At 40.4% G+C, this 19,140-nt stretch overlaps 1 protein-coding gene across 5 annotated transcripts in view; it reads right to left on the bottom strand.

The window, feature by feature from the left end:
- LOC146513318 (unconventional myosin-XVB-like) overlaps window positions 1-19,140 on the bottom strand; it is an 87,253-nt gene that overhangs the window by 34,799 nt on the left and 33,314 nt on the right. For 3 of the 5 annotated variants that reach the window (XM_085170055.1, XM_085170057.1, XM_085170056.1), the window contains 5 exons: window positions 6,897-6,959; window positions 6,755-6,812; window positions 6,493-6,617; window positions 5,930-6,025; window positions 5,599-5,834 (listed from right to left, as the gene is read on the bottom strand). In XM_085170055.1, coding sequence (XP_085026181.1) covers window positions 5,599-5,834; window positions 5,930-6,025; window positions 6,493-6,617; window positions 6,755-6,812; window positions 6,897-6,959 — 578 coding nt within the window. The other 2 variants (XM_085170058.1, XM_085170059.1) reach the window with 2 other exon arrangements.

Genomic DNA, 19,140 nt, shown 5'->3' with positions numbered 1-19,140 from the left:
AAAAGTAGCAGAAATAATATGATTGAGCAGAAGTACTAAGATGTAGTAAAAGTACTTTGATTTAACAGAAATACAATTATGGAGGAGTAATACTTTAAAATGGGAGAAATATTAATACACACACACATACACAGAGCCTAAAGGGAACAGTATTAGTGCCATGGAGTGTTAACAAGAATGTGAGGTCCATATTAGAAAAGCTGGTAAAATCATAAAAGTTTGTAGAATTGTAATAAATGATGAATATGAATTACTGGTCTGTGATAGTGTATTAATTTGTAGGGAAAAAAACATATTGACCAAGGTAGGATTGAACCCACAACCTTTGGCTTGCAGACCCGTGTCACTACCAACTGCACCACTGGGGCAGAGAGCAGGTGACTGGAAAACAGGGTCATGAGCAGTCAGAATTAGATCGCGGTGAAAGGCAAAAAAACGCCGTTTTTTGGAGTTACAAAACGTCGTGTAACTCAAAAACTAGGTGGACTAGAAGCATAATTCTTTTACTGGGTCAATCAGCGGACTTTGGTGTACTTTGACTGCGATTTTCATTGCTCTTTGTACATCCGTTGCTGAGATATGACGAGAGAAGAAACGGCAGACCTCAGATATGATTGGCTGGCTTACAAGCCGTGAAGGCCCCAATATGCAAATTTGAATGCCTGAGCCCTCAGATATGATTGGCTGGCTGGGAAGCCGTTTAGGCTCTGATTTGTAAATTTGAATGTCTGTCCTCACAGAGGATTGGCTGCCTGGGGACCTGGCAGTAATATATAGAAATAGTATGATTAAGCATAAATACTACATTTAGTAGAAATACTATGTTATAGCACAAATACTATAAAAAGCAGAAATACTATAATTTAGCAGAAATACTATATTAAGCACAAATACTATAAAAAGCAGAAATACTATAAAAAGCAGAAATACAATATTAAGCCCAAATCCTATAAAAAGCAGAAATACTATATTAAGCACAAATCCTATAAAAAGCAGAAATACTATAATTTAGCAGAAATACTATAAAAAGCAGAAATACTATAATTTAGCAGAAATACTATATTAAGCAGAAATCCTATAAAAAGCAGAAATCTTATAAAAAGCAGAAATACTATAAAAAGCAGAAATACTATATTAAGCACAAATACTATAAAAAGCAGAAATACTATATTAAGCAGAAATACTATAAAAAGCAGAAATACTATAAAAAGCAGAAATACTATAACTTAGCAGAAATAATATAAAAAGCAGAAATACTATAATTTAGCAGAAATATTATATTAAGCACAAATCCTATAAAAAGCAGAAATACTACAAAAAGCAGAAATACTATAATTTAGAAATACTATAACACAACACAGAAAGAGAGAGAAGCAAGTTTTTAGGTCATTCAAGCATGGGAGCTGCTAAATTTGAATCCACCAATCAGAGAGGCTGTCTACTTTTTCCCGCCAAAACAGCTGCAGCCGTTTTTACACACGCAGCAGAGAGACAGGATTTTGCAGTCTATTTCTCATTGTGACGACTACCCTCCAAACAAATGGCCATAATTTCCTAACCGTAGGGGCTAGAATGGTCATTCTTACACCGTTTTGTTCAGAAGAGATGGGGGAATCTTCAAGTGTTGACAATTTATCATTAAAATATGAATTATTAAAGATATTTGACTTGTAATGCACCATAACTGAGTAGAGGCTAAGCGAAAACTGCCTTGACTTGCCCTCAAACAGCGCTTTCTAACTCTAAATCTATTTGGAGTATCGATATCATTTTTTCACCGTAAGAGACAGCAGGCTTTGGTGAACAACCATGGAAATTTTCAGGTCTTTGTGGAAATCTATCAAAAAGATATGACGAGAGAAAAAAGTGGCTCATTTCCAGAGTTTGAAATCTGAAGAAATCTGAGCGAAGAACGAATTTCCTACCCCCAAACAAGTCTAACTCATCTCAGAACGGTAATAGGTGAGAAAAAAATTCTTGAATTGTGAGCGTCAGGAGTGTCTGAAGATATACTGGGACAAGCCTCATGTTTTAACTTCGCTTCGTTAAGGAGATATGATGATTCGAATATGCCTCTCATTAGAGAAATCCAGCGGTGATTTTGAACAAACTCTCCATTGACTTTCTATGGAGAGTTTTCAGACTTTGTGTTGGTCTGAGGAGATTTGCCAAAATTCTATAAATTCCACAACAATGATAGTGACATTTTCTGAAAGCCAGCAAAAATACCTACATTTTGATGTATAATTTGTGGGAGTTGAGTGAAAATTGAGCAAGTAGCAAGAAGTTGTTCGGACATGAAGAGAAGACTGCAAAACTTACAGTGCCTCACTTAGAACCAACTGCATAGCAACCATAACAACCCATGTATTTTGTGAAAAATCACAAAGATGAAACTCAAAACTTGAAGAGGGATAAGATGAAAATGGTAACAGATATGAAAAAGCTGAATCATACATGAATAGCCCAATAATTTGTGAACATTTTAAAGTTTGAATGGTTGTTCTAGGTGAAAGTATGAGGAAGTAGTTAAGTTTCAAAAACAAGCAAGTTTTAGCAGAATTGCGGAAGTTTTCCATTCATTTCAATGGGACAAATTAAAGGAAAAAAGCTTAATATTTTAAAAAGTATAATAGCAAAAAATAGCAAAAGTCATAGCCGGAATTAGCAGAAATAGCAGAATAGTTTAAAATTTGAATGGTGAAAATCGGCTGAAAATTGTGGAAGTAGTTAAGTGCCAAAAAACGTACAAAAATTGGCAACTAGAATAATAAAGTATAAAGAATAAAGAGAAACAGGAAAACAATAGTGTGGATGCCTTAAAGCATCCACACAATAACTTTGTGTGTATGAGTGCATCTCCTAAAATCACTCTTTAGTCTTAGATATATTCATTTGAAGGCAAGGCTCATAAAAGCATTTGACAAAATCAGCAGAAGTGGGACATCGTTATCCCGGAGCAGACTGACAATAACAGAGTCAATTCAATTTTATTTCTACAGCTACAAATCCCGACTGTTTTTTTTTGAGTTTTCCAACTAGGGTGGAAAAAGCTAAGCAAGCATCAGGCTTTCAAATGAATTAACCCTTTCATGAATATTTTTCTTAAGTAGTTTTATTTATCTTTAGGCATGAAAAAAGATTTTTGAACTTCATTTTTTTTTAAATATGTACTTTTCAAACAATTTTTTACATGTCCACTTAGATGGACAACATACGTTTTGACTCGGTGGCAGGTATAAAGTGTCAGCTTTCCATCAGTGTCCAATGCAGTGGTTCGTGTGCAAGTATACCATCAACACTGACACAAATACAAGAAAACAGCCTTTGAATAGCTGTATGTGTGAAAGGGTTGAAAATCTGTCTTGATTTTTGGTTGACAGTGTTGGGAAGGTTACTTTTAAAATGTATTCCATTACAGAATACATGCCCCAAAATGTATTCTGTAACGTATTCTGTTACGTTACTCAATGAGAGTAACGTATTCTGAATACTTTGGATTACTTAATATATTATCATGCTGTTTACAACTACATGAATGTACTATTGCTGTGATTTATTACTGTTACTGAAGGTCCGCGGCTCCGAACCGTAGTAAAGGGACCTCTGGCTAATACGGTGGGTTTGTGTCGGGCCGAAAACTAGCTTTACTTTGTTGTCTGGGTCGACTTTGCTAGCAGAGACAGAGAGAGGCGTTGAAAGGCTGCTCCAACAGAACTTGTTGTTTTTGGAGGAAAACACGAACACGGTGTACAGTCGAGTCTTAATAGCTTACTTACAACTGGGCTCGTCAGGCTCTCTTCTTGGCTGCAGTGGTTATTATTATATTTACATGCTTCCAGCTCCCGTTTTTGCTCGATGACAGCTCGTACTTTTCCTTTTTCTCCCTCCCTCGCTCACAGACACATAACGGGTATGGCAGTCCATTCTCCCTGCAGCACGGACTACACTGCCCATGATGCTACATTCTTTAGAGCTATACCTGTAGCATTCTGCCTGTTAGCTTAGCACAACAACAACAAAAAGGCCTCTCTCACCCAGGAAACACGCAGAGAGAGAGCGTCACCCTGTAACCATGGCAACCGTAACGCTGCCACCTGGAACAACAGAACGTAGCTGTCAAACAAAACCCAAACAGTCCTGACCCACCACAATATGAAACAGGGAAGTACCGCCGCGTAATCCATTTATTTCAACAAAGTAACTGTATTCTAAATACCACCTTTTTAAACGGTAACTGTAACGGAATACAGTTACTCATATTTTGTATTTTAAATACGTAACGGCGGTACATGTATTCCGTTACTCCCCAACACTGTTGGTTGATTAGTTAGAATGACTCGGGGGTGTTGATTCATTTAAGCTAACATAATCATCCTGCTGTAACCAGGTCTCTGTTAGGCAGAGTAAATCAACTTATTGATCAATTATTAACTCATGTACTAACAGAGACTTGGAAGAGAGAGGCCTAATGTTTAATAATCCACATTTCACTGTTTTACTCTTTGGTGCTGTTGGGGATGCTGTATTGTTCTTTCTTTGTAATTTTTTTTATGTTTAAGTCTCTTTTTTTGCTGGTTTTTAGTTTGTTTTTTGTCTGTTTGGAAGCTGACACAGTCTCTACGGGGATGGGGTTTTGGGTGGATAACAGGAGAAGCTGAAGAGAGGCATGTAAGACTGCAACTCTGCTTCCTGGTTCCAACTCTGGATAGTCATGTTTTGGGGGGTTTAATAAATCTGGCCAGATTTGGGCCAGATTTGATTGGGGAGGGGACTGGAGAAAACTACAGAGTCCGACATTGTTTTGGCAAAGTTACACCTAAACACCTTTCTCTATGTGATTATAGGAGCTACCCCAAGATTCAGACCTCAGCACCACCCAGTGACAACAGACAAATGATCCTGCATGTTCACTCATTATAGTAACTCCAAAGTTAACTGATGAGAGAAGTACAAAGGCCGAAGTATCACATGATGTAGTGTCAGTGAAAGCTACAGCTGTTTTTTAAAAAAAATAAAGGTAAAGAAATAACGTCAAAGGGATTAATCATCATTATATAACTTTGTCACTATAAAGAGCATAAACGGTAACTCAGTTTGGTGTTTAGGAAAGCTGCTGATCTCAGACCTGCACAGCTTCAGCTGCATGACGAGAACATTATAATTTCATACGACATCATTAAATAAAATCTGATGAACGGTTAAATATCCTCATTTTTATGTTGAACTAAAAGTTTTTAATGTTTCACATTATTTTTTTTGCCTATATTGTGTTATTTACCATAAAGTTATTTAGAGTCATTCATGCCGGAGTAGCCAGTAATGGCTAAGGGTAATGTGTATATTTTAAATACACAACTTTCCACAGGACTGAATGTGACATCATTACGCATAAAGTCAAGAGCCTATGTGTATTATCTAAAGATGATGTGAGTACTAACTCCAAATCACAACAACAGTTGCCTTGAGGTGACTTCGAACCAACAGATCTGTCCCTTCATTTGATAGGGTGACAGGGACATCAGCGTGTCAACTCCCCCAAATCTTTCAAAACATAATATTTGAGTTACGGTTACTTTTCATGTTTGTATCGCCTACTTGAGTAGATGTTTGTCCAGTGATGGTGATGGTGTGAAAGCACTTAGGCAGCAGGCCATCAGCAACCAGCCCCTCAGGCTTTGCTGCTCCTCCTTCAGGCTCCAAGTATGGTAAACCAGCTGGACCAGGATCTCATCCCTCAAGGCTGGCAGGCTTTGGCCTTTCTCCACTATGTAGTTGCCTAAAATTTGCTCCTGCCAGCTGCTAATATCTACATCTCCTGTGAAATGCAAAATCTGCAAAGACACGATATAAAACAAAAAATTAAGTTAACGACAAAAGATCATATTTAATGTATTTAATGCCACATAGACTAATGAATTCAAAATACCAGTTTGTAAATCTCCAAAGCAGTTCTGGCATCTTCAGGTTCTAGAGCTGTAAGGGGTTTCTGAAGGGGATATCCCTGAGGCTGGCACCATGTATCCTGAGGGAGACACGAGTACGAACAATACATGTAGCTAATGTTTTTTCAGTACATGCATGCACGAGTGAACTTCTTTGCATGGTAAATTTTTATAGATGTGTGTCAAAAAATATTTTTCTAATATTTGGCGATTACGTCATGAAACTGGAGGTGTCCTGATTTATTTTATTATTGAAATACTTTTAACATGAGTATTCCTTTTTTTAAAAAAAAGAAAAGGTCCCATTGTCTAAATATCCACAATGTGTTCTATGTTTTAATTAAAAGAATTAACTGCTTTTGTAAACAATGACTGCCACAGAAAGGATGTCTTTAACTAAATATCTAGATACCTTGGTCCTGATAGATTGCTTGTTGCCTCCAGAGCCCAAGTCAGATGAGAGGATTTAAGACTGAGGTGAGGTGATTAAATGTAAGTCAATGTAATGCTTTCGGATGTGATGTTAGGGAGCTCATATTTTACTCACCTTTAATACAGACTTGGCATAGCGTGAGAATGGGTATCTGTCAACATCAAGAGGCAGGTTGAGCTTATGTTCTGCTTTCACCTGTGGAGGTGAGACCTCTGTGACTCCTGATCCCTGCTTCTGCCCTGTGAGAAAGAGGCACAAGTGCATTCACAAGCTTCATTGGATGAATGGATCCACCAAAAATTGTTAGTACTGTTTATGTTCATATTGTGACTTCTTCATATAGATTCTGTAGTTGGATTTTTTTTATGACTATAACCTGCTGTGCTGTGGAGTCTGGCGGACAGCTCAGCAGGGATCTCTAACATCCTCACATCCTACAAGGAAAGCAAAATGTCAGAGAAACAGTTATTATAGAATGTAATTTACAAAGTACGTGGGTCGGCATTTTATTTTCTCACCATCTCTTGAGAGACAGACTTTGCCCTTGTCACGGCTTTCACTTGGCTTCTGTCATGTAATTCCTGAAATCAGCACACAGAGATAATGTCAGTTAGTTGTTAATGTGACCATGAACAAAAATAATTTCAGAACATACACCCAGAGTCATACTAAACAATAGCTTTCTTCACCTTAAGCTTGTTTCTGAGTTATCCAAGCAAAACTTAACAGCACTTCATCGCACCCACAGGCACACGTTCTGTCAGACCTATTCTTGGATACATGTCTGGTTATATACTCACTCCACACCCTGAGGGCTGTTGCTCCTCCTTGTACCAAAGGCCACACAGAGTCCAGTAAGTTCAACTTTTATCAGGAAGTTTACAGCTTAGTAGTCACAGCAACAGTATTGGTCCAAGAGGGTTCGTTTATGACATAAGCCAACCCATATCTCTGACTTTTCCAGTGTTCATAGATATGTTTGTACATTTTTATTCCACATCCTAACTGTTTATTCTGCTCTTCATCTAGCTTGAGACAACAGAATGCCCTAATAAAATTAGGTGCGGTTATAGCCCATGGGTGTGGATATATATCAAGCTGCAAACATGCTTTTTGTGTATATATATATGTATATATATATGATGTATAACAGTTCGACCGTTAACGAACATTAAACTGTTGTTGAAGATGATACATATTAAATAAATACTTGCAATCAGGCTAATAAAACAATTTATTAAATTGTTTATTACATTTATTAAATCTTATAATCTGGGCTGGATCACTGATGGTTGTTTAACTGCTGTATCAGTGTGCACCTTGTCATACCCAGTACGACCAGTACACATATAGTGCCTTTCTAATCTCATTCAGATTTAACACTCAGATAATTTCAGACTAGACATACAGTATATTTTTCATACCCTACTGATAAATATAAATTCACATCTTTCTGATGCATTACTTTAATGAAAATGTTGATCTTTTGTCTTTACCTGACAGAAAACAGCATTAGCATTATTTAGCATCGGAACAGCGATTTAACAAGTGAGCACAATCCAGCTATTTGACGAGGTAACTGAGAGCCTTTGATGAATGAAAAATACGATAAAAACATTGATATCACAGAATGTTAAACTACAGTTGAATGGTACCAGAGGCCTTAGGGATCTTAAGCATGAAAAAAAGCACATGTATGATTGGATGTGATTGGGTGAATGGTGCATGTCATATAAAGCACTTTGAGCGTTAAGGTAGAGTTGAAAAGCGCTAAATAAGAACCAATCCATTTACCATTTACCATCAGGGATGTCAAACTCAAATACCGCCCACTTTGATCTTAACTGGGCTGGACCAGTGAAACTTCCCATTCTGTCAGTGTAAAGACATTTAACTCATTATTTAATCATGGAGATATTTTAATATAAGTTAAAGAAGTGTATGTTTAACAATATGGCTCAGCATGTTAAAAGTGAGAAGAGTAAAAGAATAAAGACAAAGAATAATAACTTACAGTGAAAAAACGTTTTCAGATTAGTGTATCTATATGTACATATATATATATCATGACAATAACCAAGCTTGAATTACTGGGAGCTCATCACCTAATCCTGACAGCTCCACTGTTCATAGTCCAAAGCTTATTAAACACAAAGCAGCACGAGAGCAATATGACAGAAACAAAGACCAAAAAGAGGAAAAATATCAGCTTACTGCTATTCCAGGCAAGAAACAAAAGCTGATCCACAGAAAGCAACAGCTGAGAGACGCGTCTCAGCTGTTACGATAACAAGTAAACTGCCTGTATCAGCTTTCCAAATTTTCCTGGTGTAAACTATGCCTTGAGGAAACAAAAATGGCAGTTACATTTGGCATCTGATCTAACTTACATGGTTAAAGAGAAAAACAGCCTACCTGTTAGAGATACGAAGCATGAAGTCTAAGAGACACGCTTCAAAAGGCGGAAGGAGAGATGCAGTGCTGCCTCGAATTTCACTGAGAGGGTTTGAAGTCCAAGAGCGGAGAGGGCTGTAAGTGTAGGTGCGGTTGTGTACACGTGACAAGGCTATCACAAGATAAGAAAGCTAGTTAAAGGAAAGGAAAGAGCCTGCTTTTTATGAGGAAAATATTGATAAGCTGAAATATAGAAGCCAATGAGAAAATCCAATACAACCTTGTAAAGGCAGGTATTGTAAGCCATAGATTAAACTATAAACCTTCCTTTTTTCAGAAATCCCCTATAATAATGTATCTAAAATTAAAAAGCCAAAAATACCATGTAATTATTTACAATTCCAATTCTGTATGGCATAAAATAGGAAAACAAACATACACATTGACCATACATGGGATATAATATAGTCCATAAATGATTGAAAAATGACATTGCCAGTACTGTTCCAGTATGCAGAATCGTGGTTGCATCATGCCTCATTCCTGCCACAGTGGTGCTGAAACCCAGGAGGCAGCATGAGGCTAGAGCAGGGAGATATGACCAAAAATATTTATCACGATATACATTTGAAAATTTGCGATAACGATATAACTGACGATATAATTGACACTAGACAAAATACTTTACAACTCCACAACTTTATTTGTGCAAAAAAACCAAAAAACCCATCAATGTATTTTCACAAAATACATTGAATCCACAAAACTTAAAAAACTTAAAAAGAGGTTATACACACACAATACGGTAATATTGTGTTGAAGCACAGTACGTATCACTCCGCGAGGCTCCGCCTACAATAGCCGTAATGCTCCGACAATCCATCAAGCGTTGCGGTTTCGTAGCTTAGCAAAGTCGTACTAAAACATTTGACAGATTTTTGAGCGCCGTGTACATAAAATCGTTTCGAGGTCAGTAAACACAACCAGAATTCATACTTAAGGCACACGGGATTATAAGGGGCTCTGTCGATTTTCAGAAAAATCAAAGGATTGATTTCAAGTGTGCCGTATTTTCTAAAAAACACGGTAATAATGACAGCTCACTAGCATGCTCTACCAAAAATAGTGCTTTGTTGTGTATCTGACGGACGAAAGCTAAACCAGTTCCACACCATTGTTTCATTCAACGATCCGCTTTCGCCCTTCTCATTCTTCGTTGCCGCCATGCTTTTTCCGCCATGTGCGTATGAAAACATAGGCACTGTGCATGCGCGTTTAACCCATATTCTATTGCGATATTTCATTTTCTTATCATTGCCCAACATTGTACCGGTATTACCGTGAACGGTATATGGCCCAGCCCTACATGAGGCGACCACAATTCTGCATACTGGAACATTTTACTTCATTAACCGGTTGCTGCTCACACACTTCCACAGCTGCAGCTCCCTAGCTGCCATCCACACGTAGCCACAACAACACAACACCCTACACCGCTTTCAAGCTGGCAAGGCGTGATTGCAATGCCGTCTAGATGCATCCGCCTTCTCTGCTACGGCACCGCTGACCACACCCGGCCACATTGTTGTTATAGGTTAGTCCAGCCTGTGGTGGATAGGCATAGCTTTGGGTCATGTGGTGTTGGTAGTGGTAGTGATTATTATGTCACCTGTAAGCTTATGGAGGGAGTTTTTTTGAGTGGGTGGGTGTTGGGGGAAGTTGACTTTTGTTGACCGCTCAAGTCTTGAATGTTGTGATCACTGATGTTCGGGTGGATTTTTAAAGATTTTGATAACAAATAAAAGAGACTTAAACTGAAACTTGGATTTTTGTTTGAACAGCGGGTGCGTCAAAATTAGTCCCCTATTCAGCTGCTCAGTGACTCAAAGGTTTGACAGTCGCCAGTATTTGTCAGCAAAAACATCAGCAACAGAGCCTCCCGCACAGTGGCGGTCCTAGCCTGTTTGGTGCACTGGGCTGATTCTGATTGTTTCAGGATGACCTGCCATTATCCAATGACACATCTGCTTACCTGTATCTTTTGCTCATTTCTCCTCCTATTCTTTTCTCCTTTTTCTAAACTGAGCACCTGATGGCTTTGAACTTTTCTAATCCATCTTCCATACAGGCAGGTTTTAATTTTGCACTCCAGCATGAACACCCATCCCCCAACCCGAGGATCACCACAACATAACCTAATAGACCTACACCTTAGTTCACAGATTCACTTTGTCTAGGGTTTATTTCTGGGATTTCGCACAACCCAGGATTCAAATCGTGAATACATAATGGGCTTGGACTGACAACATTATGAATGAAATGTGCTCTATTTGGAATCAGGTTTGGTTAAACTGTCAGCAAAGAATTTGCATTTGCACTGTTAGATTTTTATATAACTTTAATGCACATAAAAAACAGCTGCTTGTTTAACTGAAAATACATTGATGTTTTTTGGGGTTTTTTTGCACAAATAAAGTTGTGGAGTTGTAAAGTATTTTGTCTGGTGTCAATTATATCGTCAGTTATATTGTTATCGCAAATTTTCAAATGTATATCGTGATAAATATTTTTGGTCATATCGCCCTGCTCTAATCACAAGATGCATCTGTTGTTGGAAAACCTGAAAATTATAAAAGATTAATTGTTCTCACCGAGAACGTTCTTGCAAACAAAATTGAAACCATCCAAACAGATCGGAAAAAGCATGTAAACAAAATGAAAAGGGTCATTATGTCTTTTAAAGAGCTAATGAAATAAATTTATAAATTATTCACAAGTTAAATCGTTTAATTTAACTATGAGTTAAGAGACCTGTTTAAGGATGGTAGGCATTGCATAAATCTCTTCTTTCATTAATCTCATTTGATTAGAAAGATAATTAAAATACATGGTTCTTAAGCATTGCTAAATACAATAAAGGGTTTATGGAGGGTGTTAAAATATGGCTGTCGGAAACTGACAAACGTTCAGGCAGGCCGTCACCTGACATGGTACAGTCACAGGAAACACCCCTAGGAGAAGTGAGGGTTCAAGAGCACTTTGGAAAAGAACCTCAACTGTCTCTTAATCTCCAGCATGATGTCTATGATGATGTGTTGCCATCTAATAGTGTGTCAAACCAAGGCAGTAGGTTGAGCTCAAAAGTATCATCTACTTCATCTGCATGTCTCAGAGCAGAAGCTAAAACGGCTGCCTTGTTGCAGCCAGCATATGCTCAAAGAAAAACATTTTCTTGAAGAACAGGAGGAACAATTGAGGAGAAAGATGGAACAAGGTTTCCAAGCAGCTTGAAGCAGATAATAGCTGCAATTGTTGCAAAAGTGAATGTGCTGAGAACTGGATCCACTGTGGAGAGCACTGGTTCATGGAAATCCAGTGGAATAGAATGTGATGCTCCATCAACACATCTAACAGCCAAGGGCAGTGATGGAGGGAGACGTTCTCCACATTCAAGGGCTAAAGGAAGTAGCTTTGGCACAACCTTTTCTGATGTTAAGAGAAAGAATCAAAAAGGGGCTCAAGATTGTCACAGTGCTGTGAAGGCTTGCCTGTTCTGCAAAGGTGGACGCACACTCTCCCTGATAAGAAACCTCATAAAGAGAAGATTTCGTTTCTTAAACAGAATAGCATCTATTTGGAGTTTGTGTATTGGGCACACCACCCAAGAATGCAGAAAATGCCTTTTGTGTAAAATCTGTGATTTCAGACATGCAAGTATGCTCCATATCCACTAAGAGGAGAAGAAAGAGGTCAAACTTCACAATGAGGCAGATCCTGTTACAATCCAGGCTAATGGTCTTACTGGTTCCGGTGAACAAGACTGTAAGCTTGTAGAAACGTATACCTTTCTGGACCAAGGGAGTTCAGCGTCCTTTTGTACAGTGGGTCTTGTGGACAAGCTGAATCTTGCTGGGAGGAAGACAAAGATTCTCCTGCACACCAAGGGACAAGAGAAAGTGGTGGACAGTTTCATTGTGCCTGAACTTGAAGACCGTGGCATCTACTGTGACATACCTGACCTCTTCACTCAGCACAGAATGCCTGTAGACATGGATAACACTCCAAAGTGACAGGATCTGAATGATTGGCCATTTGCCAGAAATTAAGGCCCAAGTAGAGCTTTTGATCGGCATGAATATGCCCAGAGCCATAGAACCTTTAAAGGTCATCCAGAGTGTAGGTGATGGACCTTTCGCCATTAAGACCATGCTCGTTTGGACAGTGAATGGGCCACTTAGTCAAGAATGCTGTGAATTGGCCAGGATGTCTGTCAACAGTTACAGCCAACAGAGTTTTTGCTGTTACACTGGACAAGCTATGGAAACAGCAGTTCAAGATGGACTTCCCTCAGAGCAGTCTTGATGAGCAGATTGGGCTATCAAAGTTCTTGGACTTATCAAATGGCATGGCTAGCGTGCTGACGGTTCAGAAAAGAGCCTGTTGTTTTGATGTCGGACATCAAAGTTGTTTCACCAGGTGTATGTGCCAGAGGAAGATGCTGACCTATTGAGATTTACACTGATGGCTGTCATATACTGGGTTGCCTGTGTTGAGGGGGTGGGCATTGCGGCTTTATGCCACCCTGACATGCTTTGCGGCAGGGCTGTCTATGTGCAGTTCTACTCCTAGCTGCCGCACCCGTTGTTGTGCTGTAATAACCCATGCTGGATATACGTTCAATAAAGCAGCGTCATAAGAAAGCTACCGAGTGGTCATTCTACAACGGTGTCAGAAGTCACCCGGACCATCGCCGTAATAACGCCATAAGGGAGGAAACGACGAATGGCTAAGTTTAATCCCCCGACAAGCTTCCCCTTCGATAAGCCGACGGAATGGCCCGACTGGAAAACAGCGTTTCGAGCGCTACAGGATCGCAACAAAACTCCACAAAGACGAAGGACAAGTACAGGTGAGCTGTAATGAAGCAGAGAACATTTACAAGTCACTCACCTTCGCCGCTGATGAAAGTCGTGATGACTTCGCCGTTGTAATGGGGAAGTTCGACGAGTATTTTTTCTCGCAGAGGAACATTATACATGAGAGAGCATGTTTTCACCAGCGTGTCCAGCGGCCAGGCGAAACGTTTTATCCGAGCCCTGTATGACCTCTCAGGGCACTGTGAGTTTGGTGCATGTAAAGAGGAAAATATCCGCGACCGTATTGTGGTCGGGATACTAGACAAAGACCTCTCCCGCAGGCTACAGCTGATGAAGGACCTCACGTTGGCGCAAACGACCCAGATCGTCAGACAGTCAGAGGAGGTCGCAGCACAGGTCAGCTTGCAGGGAGATGTGGGAGGCTCAGTACAGGAGGCACGGGATAAACGTAAAAGCATGGACTGGAAATCACAACAACAACAGCGAGGCAGGCTACCCACGGGAAAAAAAATGGTCGGGGCGTGACAAGAAATGACACAGCATGCCAGGGACAAAAGGTGCCCAGCAGCAAAATCTGTTTGCCATGGCTGCCGAAAAATGGGACACTGGGCCAGGGTGTGTCATAACACCAGATCAGTGAATGAGGTTACTGAGACAGAGAAAAGCAAGCAGGCCTCATACTTTCTAGGCTCAGTGTGTAATGCAAAAGGAAATAGTGAAGCATAGACTGTGCAGTTACGGCTAGACTCTGCCCCAATAGAATTTAAGATTGACACAGGAGCAGATGTCACTATCATAAACGAAGACACGTTCTACACACTTGCTCATAAGAGAACACTAAAGCCTTCTAATCTCCCTCTAGATAGCCCCGTAGGAGAGCTGTTATGTCTCGGCTACTTCAAGGCCACAATAAGCTATGAGGGCAAATACTACCTATCCAAGGTGTATGTGGTTCGTGGACACAGAGTTAGCAACCTTCTCAGCCGCTCCTTGTCAGTGCAGATGAACCTGGCGAGAAGAATTGATGAAGCAACGATCACTGCCACCAGGAACCAACCACTTTACGGTGAACACGGAACACTAAAAACTGAGCCAGTCAAAATTCAGTTAAGGGACGATGCTGTGCCATACGTGGTGCATACAGCACGCCGTGTGCCTTTCCCCATGCTGCAGAAAGTGAAGGAGGAACTAAAAAGAATGGAGAACCATGGTGTCATTGAGAGGGTGACCCAACCTACCGAATGGTGTGCCCCAATGGTGCCTGTCTTGAAGAAGAACACAGCCAGGGCCAGGATCTGCGTTGATCTGACAAAACTGAATAAGTCTGTCAAAAGAGAGCGCTATATCTTGCCTACCCCTGAGGAAACAATGTCCAGGTTGAGTGGGGCAACGGTCTTCTCCTCGCTGGATGCAGCCAGTGGATTTTGGCAGATCCCGTTGCACCACGAGAGTTGCAAACTAACGACATTCATCGCGCCATTTGGCAGGTATTGCTTTAAGAGGCTGCCCTTTGGGATAACAAGTGCACCAGAGATCTTTTAGCGCAAGATGTTGTTGACCTTAGAGGGGCTTGAAGGTGTGGAGGGGCTCGAGGGTGTGGAGGTCTTTATGGTTGACATCCTGGTCTATGGGGCCACCATGGAACAACACGACACCCGACTTGAGAAGGTGCTGCAGCGCATTGAGTTAGCCGGACTGAAGCTCAACCGAGAGAAGTTGAGACAGAGCCAGCTTCGCTTCCTAGGGCACCTGATCAACTATTCTGGGGTCAGGCCAGACCCTGAGAAAGTGAACGCCATTCTTCAGCTGCCATCACCAGAAAACGTGCAAAAGCTTAAACGGATCCTAGAAATGGTTAATTACCTGGGCAGATATATTCCTGCTCTTGCCACAGTATGCCAGCCATTGTACAAGTTGCTTAAAAGCAAAACCAGTTGGACCTGGGGCCACCCACAGCAGTCAGCCTTCAAGAACATTAAGAGACATCAGCACCTGTTCTTGCCTTCTATGATGTCAACAGACTCACAGCCGTGTCTGCCGATGCCAGTAGCCACGAGCTTGGGGCTGTGCTGCTTCAGCTTCATGGCGTAGAGTGGAAACCTGTAGCCTACTGCTTTTGATGCCTCACGGAGGCTGAAAAACGCTACGCACAAATCGAAAAGGAGTGTTTGGCGAGTGTGTGGGCCTGCGAGAAGTTTGATAAGTATTTATGTGGCTTAGATCGCTTCGAGCTTGAGACCGACCATAGACCTTTGGTGCCCCTGGTCAACAGCCGGGACCTTGACAATGTTCCATTGAGGCGTCAACGCCTCCTGATGTGGCTCATGAGGTACAAGCCGGAGACCGTCTATGTTCCTGGCAAAACGCTTGTCATCGCCGATACGTTGTCACAGAGTCCACAGACTCGGGCTGAGGATGACACTAGCACTCGAATGGAAAGCATTAAAGCAGCCACTGCAACTGATGTTGAACTACAGACTGTCATCATGTACATACGCAGGGGTTGGAGTGCATATGGAGCTAGTGTGCCACTGAACATCAAAGCATACATGAAAGTGAAGAACGACCTATCAGAGGCTGACAGCCTGGTCATACGAGACTGCAGGATTGTCATTCCAAAGTCACAGAGAACAGCCATTCTACAAAAACTACATGAAGGGCACCAAGGCCTCACCAAGTGCAGGGATAGGGCTACACAGACCTGAACCTGAAGTGGAGTTTGGAACTGGAAACGACTAATGACTTAGGGGTGCAACGATACTCGTATCGATATTGAACCGTTCGATACAGTGCTTTCGGTTCGGTACGCATGTGTATCGAACAATACAATTTTTTTATTTATTTTATCAACTTTCCTTCTGACGATGCTGTCTGTGTTGAGCGCTCAGTGGATCTGCGCTTGACAGTGCAGCCTAGGCGGAGTAGTCGAACGCAGATTCACTGACCGCGGGCAAGCTAGCGAGACAGAAGTTAAGCTCTCGTTGCAACATGGCAAATTGAACCTCCCCCACCCTCATTCAGATCTGGCGTTTGGAACTATTTTGGTTTTCATGTGACGTATGACCCTGAAGGTAAGCACGTCATGGACTAAAGTAAAACAGTATGTTGGATGTGCCACGCAATGCTTAATTACATTGGTGGGAACTAGTGTGTTAGCGCAGTTAGCTCGTTAACGTGTTGGCCGTCCAGCCCCATGCACGGGGCGATCTGCGGTAGCTCGTTAACGGAGATTTGCCGTGTTATGGTGTTAGCGTCATTGCTGTCAGCGATTAGCGCTGACAGCACTAGTGGGAACACAACGAATATGACTGCACATTTATTCCGACATCATCCTAGTGCAAAGACAAGTGGAAGCAGACAAAAACAACAAGCACGCATGCTACAAACTTTACCCGAGTCATTTAGACAGCCGTTAGCACATGATTCTCCTTATGGGGACCTGATATGTTTAATATGCTGCTGAGAATATAGCCCAGAAGAAGCGTATAGTATAGCTTTTATTTTGGAAAGAGACATTTCTCTGTAATAAACTCTCTTTTCCAAAGATGAGGGATTTCTCGATCAGATAGATTTATTTTTTATCCCTTTGTTGTTTCAGCAACATTAAATTTAAAAACTGTACTTTTGAGTTAAAATATATATTTATAATTTTAATAAATGACAAATTAAAAAGGCATGAACATTTTTTTTGTATCGAAAAAATATCGAACCGTGACACCAAAGTATCGAACCAAACCGAACCGTGAATTTTGTGTATCGTTGCACCCCTACTAATGACATCAGATTTAAAGACCAGATTAGGGTGAGGACCCATTAGGTGATTAATGTATATGGTTTGTTTAAAGCCTGACCAATACTGTAGAGGAGTACTGATTCTTGTGAATTTTAGACGGACTGATGCCACAGCAAGATGAGCTAAAAATATTTTTTTCAAATACTTATGAGCCTAACTCTTTTGAGGCTGGTTTTGCATGAGAATTACGACAGATCCAGGGCGTAGATTTGGTTTAGGCATTGTTGGGGACGGATGATTCAACCACCGAACGCTGCCCTGTTTCTTTTTTTTCCTTTTTGTCTTTGCTTCTTGATAAATGCAGAAATATACTTGCCTACATATGCTATTCTACATGCTTTTAAACCATAAAATTACAATTCATAGTTTTATATGTGAATTATATAAAGTTAAATTTGTATTAAGCAAATGACTGACTAAGTATTTTAGACTTTAGTTTACTTCAGCCATATTCCATATAAATCAGGTATCATACAAAAATAAAAATAGCTTCAAATACAGTTAATGTTACAGACAATAAAAGAATATGACTTTAAGGACTTAACAACATTAGTTCAGTTATACTACACCAACATCTTTTATACTAAGGGAACACTGAATGACCTGGTGGCTTTTGTCCATAAAACTACTCATCTAAGATTACCACAAGATTATCAATTTCACCTGTTATCTTGTATCTCCATTGCTCTCTGAGCTTTGTGTTGGTTCTTCTGTCACCTAACAAATAGGACATACATGACAATAAGAACAAAATGTGTAGCTGCTTCAGTGTTTCTGTCATCAGTAATGACAGTAACTGACTCATCAGTAATGTTTGTAGGGTGAGTGCATTTTAAAAACAATTTGTGCAAACTGCACTACAAGGTGGAATATTTGCAAAATCATGACTACCCCATGATATTTTGTCTCAAAAATTAACCCTATGAAAATATCATTACCATTAGGATGAAATTATTGTGTCTCCAACATTTTAACGTTATATAATTCTAACAGCCTCTGTGAACTAATATCCTGGCTGCTCGAGGCTGCCGTTTTCTCTGACAGTTTCAATCAAAATTAGAAATGCTGCTCTGAGACTGAGAGAACTAATAGTGCTGCCTGTTGTGCAGTTAGTTTCCAAAACACGTTATTCATGGTTACATACAATTTTAGACTGATGTGGGCCAAAGCCTAGCATAGCCTGTAACGTTATTATGACGGACACATTTTATGAGTTAACTTGACTTTAAGTAACTTGCAGGTTTCTTTGAAAAATATTTTCTTATATCCAGGTTCTTCCTTTTTGCTGCCGTCCTCCTCTCCTCCTCGCAGCGCAGGCTTGCCACTGCTAAAACTAAACAGAGCTCCCTGAAAGGCACAGCCAATCACATTGGCCATATTTGTCACATGAGGTAGGACTCCAGTAGAGAACGTAATTTAACGCTTTCTGCACCGCTGGGTGAATGAGACGTTGACAGATCTTTTTTTTTTTTTCTTTCTATCGGGTTTGATTTTCTTTACTCGAAGAGATCAAATTATTGGTGGGGACATGTCCCTTCCGTCCATGCCAAATCTACGCCCTTGCGACAGATTATTCCATAAGAAAGTCAGAAATCATGAGACTGCCAAGAATAAGAAATTTAGAAATCATGAGACTGCCAACAAACTCAGGCATGGCCTTCGCAGTGAGGACCTCTCTCTTTTTCTCTTTCACACTTT

This window comes from Neolamprologus multifasciatus, chromosome 8, assembly GCF_963576455.1.
Source record: "Neolamprologus multifasciatus chromosome 8, fNeoMul1.2, whole genome shotgun sequence".
Classification (NCBI taxonomy): Eukaryota; Metazoa; Chordata; class Actinopteri; order Cichliformes; family Cichlidae; genus Neolamprologus; species Neolamprologus multifasciatus.
Note: the sequence above shows the minus strand (reverse complement) of the source record. Positions and strands in the feature narration are given on the sequence as shown.